We start from the raw sequence: 11,515 nt of genomic DNA on the forward strand, positions 1-11,515 counted from the left end.
TGGTAAGGTGAATTTGATCACCAAATGATGGTCCTGTGGCATATTTCAAATAATGGGTTTCCATTGTGTTCATGGTATGGCTACAGCCATCCTGCGCAGTGTCAACATTTACTCATTGTATTCCCCATATTACACTACTGAGATGTGGAGGGAGTCATACAAAGAAACAATTTACCCAACTGGCAACGAGGATGATTGGGAAGTTCCCAAGAACATAGAGAAAATGCAAGTTGGGGTTCGCCTTGAAAAATAACCAGTTGTTCGGCTGAAGAAGAAAAAGGTGGAAAGAAGGAAGACAAACCGCACTCCATCGAATGGTGAAATCATTCGCAAGAGCGCAAGTGTAGTATGAGTGGTGGTCTTGGACACAACAGGCTACATGCAAAGCTAGGCTATAAACTTTTTTTCCCATTTGGACTTGTTGTATTAACAACGTAGCTTGTTTTCCCTTATTTTTTCTTTTATTTTTGTTAAAAGTTATGTTAAGCTCGATGTAAACTTGATGTGCTCGATTGTAGCTCGACATGAACTCGATGTTAACTCAATAGTAGCACGATATGAACTCGATAATATGGTTGTTAGCTTCTAAACTGACTTCAAATCATAGATCAATATTTTTTAGATAATGGTTCAATATAGCTCGATAGTAGTTCGATAATGGTTCGATATTAGTTCTATAACAGCTAGATAATGTATATGAAAATGATATTCCTCGATTAAAGCTCGATAGTAGTTCAATAACAGTTTGATATTATTTCGATAATGTTTGATATTAAAATACAGGGAACTAAAAATTACAAAAAATGTAAACAAAAAACAAAAAAACTACACATAAATACACTGTAAATATACAATCATCAAGGTAATAAATTTTGATGGCACAAGTTTGTGGTCCACTTGTTCCTGAACACCTCTATATTGTCATCGCATATGGTTTCCAATGGAAGGCAAGCCATGAGATGCTCAATATGCTTGACAACATTCACACCACAATCCCCACTGTAAAAAAAATATAAACATTAAGTGTACAATACTATAATTTTACATACAAATAAATATAGTATGAAGATGATGTTTGTTACCTAGTCTTTGATCGAGTGAGCTCGTGTTTCTGTTTGTAACGCCATGTGAACTGATGTGGCCTCTTTCCTACTGCAGGAATCTTCAACATCAAGTTATCAGTGAACAGTTTACTCTACATCAACAGATAAGGAAGCAAAAAGCACCATGGATTCATAATTTCCTCCAGCTTTGCGTCACTAATCAATGAGTTTTCTGAATCATAAAGAGCGAGAGTCCAACTAGAAATAGAAGCCTTAATGGCAAACTAATGTTGTTGTTCATAGTTCTGGCACCAATATACATCCTCAACTCCTCCCCAAGATGCCAGAAACTGCTGCTTGATGCCGATCAACATTGATATAACGTCAGAATCCCACGTGTACTTTGTTTTGTCGACAATTTTCTTATACTGATCATATCAGGCAGGTATCACTTGTGAGAAATAAATGTTCATCACAACTGCATTCTGGAGATATGTATTGGGAAAATACTTGCGACGCATATGAAGCATGTGTTCTGCGGCATCAATATGCTACAAAGAGAGTACGATATACAAAGTTAGCAAAGACCATCATAAATGGCTAAAAAATAGTGCATAAACGAATAAATTGAGTTATAATCGAGCACTATCAAGCTTATATCGAACTAAACATCGAGCTCATCGAGTCCATATCAAGCCTCATTAAGCTCATATCGAGCTATTTTCTGACGTTAAACAACACCCCTACCGATCTAATATCGAGCTCCATCGAGCTCACATAGAGCTAATCTCAAATAGTAAACAACAACCCTAGTTTAACACCCTTATCGAGCGTATATCGAACTAAACATCGAGCTCATCGAGTCTATATTGAGCCCCATCGATCTCATATTGAGTTATTCTCCGATAGTAAAATACACCCTAGTTTAACACCCCTATTGATCTACTATTGAGGTCCATCGAGCTCACATCGAGTTAGTCTCAAATAGTAAACAACAACCCTAGTTTAACACACCTATTGATCTACTATTGAACTCACATCGAGCTAATCTTAAATAGTAAATAATAACCCTAGTGTAACACCCCTATCGATCTACTATCGATCTCCATCGAGCTAATCTCAAACAGTAAACAAAACATCCCTAGTTTAGCACCCATATCGATCTACTATCAAGCTCCATCGAGCTATTCTCAAACAGTAAACAAAATGTAATTTCTACCACTATCGAGTCATTAGGTTTAAATGGCTTACCTCATCATTGAGCTATGACTGGGGTGTCTTCCACGTCAAAAAGCAAGCTAGACCGTGATTCCCAGTCTTTACATCCCTCGGGGTCTTGTTGGGGATGTCTCCAAGCAGCCACTTGGACACTGTCCTATACTGTTTGAGATATATCTTCTTGAGAGGGTCCAACACCTGTGTAGCCTCCTGTGTGACCTCCTCTTCTGGTGCAGCTGCATCAGTGTGAGGTCTTTTCCATGTGGGATCGGTGTAGTCCTCAAACAAATCTGGCTTGCAGCTTTGGCGTCTAGTCCTCTGAAACCAAACCCCAGCAACATCCTCAGGGTTGACAATAACGACTCCTAGAGTCCCAGAATCAAGTGTCACAATGATGGTAGGAGGTGTGGTTGCTTCATCAACATAGTACAGAGGAATATCCAGTGACTCCAAGTCTGAATCTTCATTTGAGCCCCTCGATTTCTCCCTAATAAACGTCAGGATCTGACTGACTGCATCCAGGATCACTAACTAGTTCTTGAGGAGGTTCTTCTGTCGACCCTCGACTCTATCCAACTGCTCAATCAACTTGGCTAGCTCTGGAGCTGGGGCTGGGGCTGCTGCTAGGGCTAAGGTTGAGGCTGGGGTTGAGGCTGAGGTCATGCTGGGGCTGTAGTTGGGGCAACAGGATGGGTGGGACCTGGAACCTCCTTCTCATCCGGTGCAGCATCATCAAATATCTTCGGTGCCTCAGCTACCTGAGAAAAAATCTCTGCGACTTTCTCAAAAGTTGCATCCTCCTCCTCATCAACCTCCCCGTGATCCTAGCCAAGCCCGCGATAAAGGGTAAGATCTCCATTTTTCAACGATAAATAATAGGTCAAGGCTTCAACATCAGAAGGACGATCAATTGCTAACAACTTAAAACATTTGGTTACCTCAAATAATCATAAGTGATAAGCATATAGATAAAAATCCGTGTTCCTCCGATGCGACCAACTAAGCATCCTTGGGACCATGTTTCCTAAGCTCACAACAAATTCTGTCTCAAGCTGCTGGATAGACTCATATGCCCAATACTGTAACGCCAGTGCATAACCATACAGACTGTACTTGGACTCTTGCTGCACCTTGGCATCTTTCTTGTTGTCATAGTTTGTCTTTTGCTTCACCATGTCCTTCTTACAAGACTGCAATAGCCTCCTATAAGAGTACTTTCCCCATGGATAGCTGAAGAAGTACTCAACGTCCTCAGCCATCTTCAGAACATCTCGTCATGTATGCAAATTTCCCTCTATGACATTTAGAACCCCCTCAACCAACAAACATAGACCAAGCTTGTACACATCTTCTAGAAAATAGTACAAGTCTTGAAAGCATGGTCTACTTCTGAGAGCTTCACTTTATCAGCATCATTGAAATACTCCTTTATCAAGCGGTCACTGAGATTACGCTCTTCCAACTCTTCTGGTGACGGGAAGGTACTAAAATTCAACAGGGCAAACTCTCTCATGTCGAATCTACAAGACTTCGACCACAAGAAGAAATGTACCTCATCTTCGTTGTTGCTGGCGATTTTCCTCAAAAGCAGTTGATGCACCAAAACTCGAAGAAATTAAACATCGAACCCATAAAGAACTGCTTGAAAGGGGATTCCTTAGCCTTTTCTATCAGCCTGAGGTCCACAGACCTAGTCTTAATGTGATTTAATAAAGTGCTAGTACCCCGATACGTGACTCAACCAGAAAAGTGATCATTAAACGGAACAAGCAACTTAGGCATGTGTAAGGCCCTCCTAATCTCGGACCGTTACACTGTGTACTTAAAGTTGTGTCAGAACTGCTAATCACGTCATTTGGTTTAAACCGTGTAACTAAGGTTAGTGACAAGGGTCAGGGTTAAAAAATTTGGTCAAAGAACAGTTGACTTTTATTCCAAAAGTATTATATAAACATGGCATCCCAAAGTATTACAACTTAACTAATAAAAAGGGTAAATACATAACAAAAGTTACATCAATTGGCCTAAGCGGCAAAATAGGGCTATAACCCTAGTTCCTCTAAGATAACCTCGACCGTGAAGGTCGAGCAGCCACATATGTACACGGTGCTACCGAAGCTCTCCAACTCATGGCCAGTCAAGCTTTCCCTTTCCCTTACCTGCACCACAAAGCACTTGTGAGCCGAGGCTCAGCAAAAAAACTGAACGAGCAACAATAGAGAATATACCTTTAAAGTAACCATTCAACAAAATCAGTAATATCAATTCATAACCAATATCTTATAAATTCAATCACATGATCATTGGATCAACCTGGGGCCGTCGCCCTGGCTTTCAGTTGGCTTTTATGCCAACTCTAGGGCCTATGCCCTTAGCTCTGTCTCACTAGCCATAGAGCGAGCCAAACCCCTGTGGTTCATCTTTGACCTTAGAGTCGATCAACATAATAGTACGTTGCAGGTTTAGGCTGATGCCTCTCGACCAGTGCGTAACGCACTATTGGCGTCCTTGACTTATAAGTCAAGCCCTGATCCAGGATTACATACTTTACTTACAAGCAACAGATGTGAATAGGCACATCCCAATAATTAAGCACATATTCAAGCTAATCATACAATTCCATTGTATAACCATACCCACGATACAAAACATAATCACATAAGGGGTCGCATGCCCTAATCATAGATTTCATGTGATGAATATAAGCATTTAAACATTTATCAACAAGCTTTTAGAACAATAGCCTAACATAGTCAATTCAGGGGCCCAAGCACTAACCATATTCAAATAAGATAGACGGGCCAAGCCCTAATCACACACAACACGTTCTGGGTGCAAATTTTTTACCTTAGGTCCGAGTAAGCGTAAACGAGAACGACCCACAAGCATGATCCCAGTTCCGAGCCCTTAGCGAAACCCTAATCCACAACCATAAAATAGGATTCTATTAATATCAAGTGATCAAAGGCTTCCGGACCAAGTCCTAGCCTCCGAGGCCTCGGGTTCCACCAAACTGGGTAGTGGAAACAATCCTGAGCCCTAAGGAAAAAGTTCTATTTTGAAAACGAACTCCCAAGGCAAAACTGCCCAGACGGGCCGCGACTTGCCCCCTCTATGGCTTGCGGAGCGCCCGCCTGACCAACCCCCCCCCCTCCAGGCAGAGACCTCCTAAGGCGCCTAGTTCAAGCTAAGTCGCAACTTGTCAAGAACAAGGTCGTGACTTGGCCCATCGAACCCAGAAATTTCTCCATTTTCAGCAACCAATTTCAATCCCAACCAACCCAAAATCATCCCAATAACATAATTCAACTACCACAATAGTTCTAACATGTTTCCAGCAACAAAACCCAACAAAAATATAGCCTTACCACTCATTAAATCTCCAATTCAATTATAGCCTTACCACTCATTAAATCTCCAATTCAATTACTAAGCTAGAGGGTTCAAGAACACCTCAAAACAGACAAATAACCTCAAGATTTAATAGCCAAAATGACAATTCAAAGCTTACCTCAATTGTTGTTTGAATCCACAATCTATAACAGACTAATCCCTAAGTCCTAAGCTTCAATTCTTGTGATCCTAGCCAAAAAATTCCCTTGGTTCTTCAATGGTTTAACTTGGAAAATCCTTTGAGAGAAAAGAGTGAAGGAGAAGAAGAGAGAGTCGGTCATTGGGGAGCTTCTATGTGTTTCTTGTGTTTTGGTTTCCTATGCTTAAGTGACTTAAGGTAATCCCAAGGCTCGGGGTACCAAAAACGTCCCTGAGGGCAAAATTGTCAAATTCCCCAATATTCCCTCCTAAACTCTTTAACTTCAAATATATCTCCAATTATTTATTTTCATAACCCAATAACCCAAATAAATGTTTGTTACCCAAAGTTCCCTTTGACTCGCCCCGAGTCAGGTATCGGGTCCTATTGTGACTTTCCCGCTAACTTGCTCCCTAGGATCGCCTCGTGCCAAGTAACCCAAAATAACCCACATAATAATGTGGTCTCTCACATATATCACATATATGCACATAAATACACAATTATGCCCACAACGGGGCTAATTACCAAAGTCGCCCTTCTAATAAGAAGCGGACCCACATGCATATTTAATAACCCTAAAAATGTGCATTTAATCATATTATCACATAATCCACATAATTACAATTAATATAACAATTAAACACATAATTCCATATATTGCTATCCCAGCCCCCTAATGAAGGCCCTAAGCCTTATTAGGTAATTTTTGGACGTTACTTCATGTGCAACAACAAATGAAAAAAAAATGGTAAGAAAACAAGATGTTAAACAGAATTGGGAAAAAATTTAATCAAAAATACTGAAATAAGCTGTCATCGAGCTGCAAGATACCCTAACAAGCAACTATTTAGAAACTATCGAGCCTATCGAGCAATATCAACAACCTAAAACTGTAGAGACTATTGAGCCAGTGTCAAGCCTATCGAGAAAAGCAAAATCTGTCTACATAAATAACCATCGAGCTACAATCTACTATCAAACAATTAACGAACCTATCGAGCCCTTTTTAACTAATACCATAGATCCATCAAGCCTACTATCGAACCATTATTGAACTTATCGAGCCCTTTTTATCTAATACCACAGATCCATCAAACAATTTACACTCATCCTATTGAGCTCCTATTGATCCACCATCGAACCATTGAAACTACCCTATCGAGCCTACTATTGAATCATAATTGAGTCTATCGAGCTAGTTTCATATATTACCATAGATCAATTGAGCTTATATCGAACCTTTATCGAACCTATCGAGCCACTGGTTCAAACCCAAAAAAAATTTCCCACAAAAACGATGAAGCCATTCCACAAATCATAGATTCAACAACAATATAAAGCAAATATGGACTTGGGTTCAAGATTTTACCTTTGTTTTTGAAACTTTGAAGGAAATATGCGTCGTGGGTCTCGGGATCGACGAAGAAATGGGAGAAGGTGGGGGCTTGATAGCTCAACGGAGGTGGGGGCTCGATGGCTCGACGTAGGTGGGGGTTCGACGACTTTTTGTGGATTTTGTGAGAATGAGAGAGAGAAATTGAGAGTGTATAGAGAGAGAAGTGAGTGGTTGAAATTTTTGGATTTGGAAAAATGAGAAGGGTATTTTGGGTATGAGGGGAAAGTTTAGTATCAATTTGAAAAAGTTAATAGTGCTAAGATTTTTTTTGTAATTGTAGATATTAGTATGTATAAAAAGTGAAATTTCCCTATATATATGATCACTTCTTGAGTTATTGTAATTTCTCCCCACGTATGTACCTATTGAAATTTGCCTACCCCAGTTTTACTCTCACCGCCTTTTAACTCATACTACTAGAGTCCCACTCCTACTACATTTTTAAAAAACAGTATGAATTTACACTTCTTTTTACAATAAGAAATTAAAAGAAAACCTATCGCAAAATCTCCATTTAGTGACAATATGGGTGAAGCTTTGAAGAGAGGTCCATGGACAACAGAAGAAGACCAAAAGCTCTTAGCCTATATCCAACAACATGGCCATGGAAGCTGGCGTTTCTTGCCCAAAAAAGCAGGTTAGTACTTTCTCTGCTACATATACACTGCACACATCTAAAGATATAATCTTTTTTTTTTATCAAATATGTATTTATATATGCCTGAAAATATAATGTTTTTTTTATAAAAATATTGAATGAATTATCCAAAAACAGGTCTCCAAAGATGTGGAAAGAGCTGCAGATTGAGATGGACAAACTACCTCAGACCAGATATTAAAAGGGGAAGGTTCACATTGGAGGAAGAAAGAACAATCATTCAACTTCATGCTCTATTAGGAAACAGGTTGCATTATATATTATATATATATACATAAATGTATATACATGTTTCACGTATCCATTTTGTTGATTTTTGCCCTTTTATTTCTGTGGATAATATTTATTAGGTGGTCAGCTATAGCAACTCACTTACCAAAAAGAACAGACAATGAAATAAAGAACTACTGGAACACTCATCTGAAGAAAAGGTTGGCTATGATGGGTATTGACCCGGTTACCCATAAGCCGCAAAGGAACACTCTCGGCTCAGTAGCCGCCGACCCCAAGGACGTGTCCAACCTCAGCCACATAGCTCAGTGGGAGAGCACACGGCTCGAAGCTGAGGCTAGGCTGGTCAGAGAGTCAAGAATCCTTCGGCAAGTAGACGAGAGAAATAGTAATAAGAGTAACATTACGAAGCCGCCGGCTGATATCCTCGCCGCCACGTCAGATGAGCTACTGAAGAAGATGCCGACCACTTTCGCGCCGCCGCGGTGCATCGACATCTTGAAAGCGTGGGAGAGCCGTCTGGTTTTATCGAAATATAATGGAAGAAGTGATTATGACCGTACAATCAATGATACTATCAAAAGTAGTACTAATGGTGGTAGTGAAGCTATCCCTTCCTTTGGATTCGGTGGTAGTACTACCACTGAGCTTTGCTACATGAAGGTGTCCAGTGGTACAAACGGCGGGTCATCCTTAGGGTTTGACGAAATATTCGAGACTTGGGGCAACGGCGGTGATGACTTATTTTCAGAGCAAGTATTCGCCACGCGCCACTTGGAGGATAATATTAATTTGGCGCCTTGTAATGATCATCATAACATCGGGATTCTCACTGAAAGAGACACTTGTGATGAGCAATATGAAGTGAACAGAAACTATTGGAATAACATATTTAATTTGGTGAATTGGGGACCCTCAAATTTACCAGTTTTATAACTCGTTTAATCTAGCTATTGCTTGTGTGAGCGTAAAAGATTATTTAGTGTAGTTTCATGTCTTTCACTATTTTGTGTTGGTCTATATTGTACTACAATGTCTAGTATTTTTTGGATGGCTTGTCCTGTAGTTCTAATTATCGAAATAGTAGTATAGAACTGCAATGAGGATTTTTTAATCAAGTAACTTGATAATTAAAAGTATTTCAACAAAGTGCATTACATATAATCTTGAGCCACAAACTTCACAATAATAATCCCTTAGTGGAACACTATCCATCACCGCAGATATGTCAAGCAACTAATGCTTCAAGTATTTGATATTGCTTTCTAGGTGATAGTACATCCTTTGTTGGTACTTCCATCATCGGAAGAGCACTATTGAACAACTCGCAACCAAAAAGACCAAAATAACCACCATAGAGGAAATAACAAATATAACACAACATACAGGCCCTACCGTTAAGAATTGGAGGCCAATACAAATTTAATATTTTAATTATAAAATTTATATATAAACAATACTATAAATATAACTTTTCTTAGCGATTTTTTTTAACATTAAATAAAAAACGCTGAGAAAATATTTGAATGACTCTCAAATATCACATTTAATATCCGCCTAAAAAATTACTATGTTATTGAGATTTTTTTTTTAAAAAAATCAGTGTAAAGTTGTAAGTGTGGGAAATGAGAGACTTTTCTCTCGGGTTTTTTCTAAATAATCACTGAGAAATGTAGACATTCCTTTGCGGTACTTTCAAAATAAGCGCTGAGAAAAGTCCACTTCTCCATATACTCGACCCTGACCCTTCACTCTCCTCATTTCCTCAGTCTCTCATTCCAGTCACACTCGAGAACGGGAAACTCATCTTCCTCAGCCACGGTAATCACCACCTTTACCCTTTTCATGTGGTTTTTTTTAATTTTCTTCCACATTAATGCTTTAAATCATGTATATATTAGTAAAATTGATTTATTTTGAAGTTTTAGGGAAAAAATGAAAAATTTTAAGTGGGTTTAATGGTTGTTTTTAGGTTGTTTTTTTTTGCAATTTTTGAACGTTTGTGGAGGATTAGACGAAATTTTCATGCTTCAAAACTGGTATTTATCACTTAATGCTAACTTTATCTTTTTTTAATGTTTTGAATTTTGAGAATTTTTATATTATTTACCTAATGTATTTCTTTTTTAAGAATTTTAATATTAATTATGTTAATTGTTTACAATATATTATTTTCTATATTATAATATTGTTTTTTACATAATTTATTTTATTATTTACATTATGAATTATTTTTAAGTTAATTTTTGTTAATTATTTTAGGAATCCAAATTTGTTTTTAATTTATCACTAATTTTGTAATTATGGTTTAGTAAATTTAATTTTAGTTGATTAACTAATTTATTAGAAAGATACTAGTTAAAATTGGAGTTTACTCGTTTTAATTTAATAAGTAATTTTGAATACTCTAATTCATACCAATTACCATATTTACTAATCATTGTTTAAACTTTTATTGTAGGAAATAATTGTTTGAATTTGAAGGAGAGTAATAATTATTGTTACATTTATATTATTGACAACGCAGCTGATTTAGGTGACTATTTATATTATTGTTAGTTAAGTGTTACATTATATTAACAATATTGATATTTGTTGTCTTAATGAACTAATTTTAATATTTAATGTAATATTTTAATTTTTAGGTGCATTTTATTAGGTGCACATTATTGGTTTCACTTTATTATGGGCGACTCATTAGGGGAAAATTTTACGAATGTCGCCCCTAAAACTATTTTTTGTTGTAGTGTGATGATTGTTGTGTTTTGTTTTAATCAAATATATAACTACTAATAATTTGGGATATGTTATAGAAATAGAGGAAACTTCGCCAAATTATTTTTTATGAAATGTTATATTATTGATTGAATTTTTTTTAATATGTAATATGTGTGATTGATTCTACATATGCATTTGTGAAAGAATGCGCCCAAATTCACGACAACTAACATCTTATAATACGATGACTATGGATAGACGAGTCCAAATATATTTCATTCATTGGATTGTTAAGTAAGATCGAACTACCAAAAATATTATCACTACTATTTATGGCTTTTAATCATATAATAATTATCATTTCTTATTGTTTTAGCCGACATTAGATGTTGGTGCTCCTGATGATGAGGGGGACGACCATAATTCTGGTCCCACCATTTCGTAATCATAAATCTCAACCAATAATAAATGAGGCAATGGAAAAGTAATTTTTTCAGTTTTAATGTATTCAATATTAATTTTTTAGAGTTGAAATTATAATATATAGATAATTAATTTTAATTATTTTATAGCATAAGCACAATGTTCGGGAAATGAATACATTGGAACATTTACAAATTTTAATGAGAAGTCATTGTACAAAAAAGCCTCAAAGACATGAACGTGGTTTTTATGTATTAAGATACATTTATTCTCTTGTAAATGCACAAAATGAG

General features: G+C 37.2%; 1 protein-coding gene across 1 annotated transcript; it reads left to right on the plus strand.

Moving 5' to 3' along the window:
* Positions 1–7,558: 7,558 nt before the first annotated feature.
* Positions 7,559–9,219, plus strand: LOC133829050 (transcription factor MYB106-like). Its single transcript, XM_062259008.1, has 3 exons — positions 7,559–7,829; positions 7,968–8,097; positions 8,201–9,219. The coding sequence occupies exons 1-3, from the start codon at positions 7,718–7,720 to the stop codon at positions 9,015–9,017; spliced, it is 1,059 nt and encodes a 352-aa protein (XP_062114992.1). The 5' UTR covers positions 7,559–7,717; the 3' UTR covers positions 9,018–9,219.
* The last annotated feature ends 2,296 nt before the right edge of the window (positions 9,220–11,515 follow it).

This window comes from Humulus lupulus, chromosome 4 (assembly GCF_963169125.1).
Source record: "Humulus lupulus chromosome 4, drHumLupu1.1, whole genome shotgun sequence".
Lineage (NCBI taxonomy): Eukaryota > Viridiplantae > Streptophyta > Magnoliopsida > Rosales > Cannabaceae > Humulus > Humulus lupulus.

What these genes read in the sequence shown, in the direction of transcription:
- LOC133829050 (XM_062259008.1), top strand. Translation starts at nt 7,718, where the DNA reads ATGGGTGAAGCTTTGAAGAGAGGTCCATGGACAACAGAAGAAGACCAA. An exon ending in TTTCTTGCCCAAAAAAGCAG is followed by an intron (nt 7,830 to 7,967) that starts GTTAGTACTTTC and finishes ATCCAAAAACAG; the next exon opens with GTCTCCAAAGATGTGGAAAG. An exon ending in CATGCTCTATTAGGAAACAG is followed by an intron (nt 8,098 to 8,200) that starts GTTGCATTATAT and finishes AATATTTATTAG; the next exon opens with GTGGTCAGCTATAGCAACTC.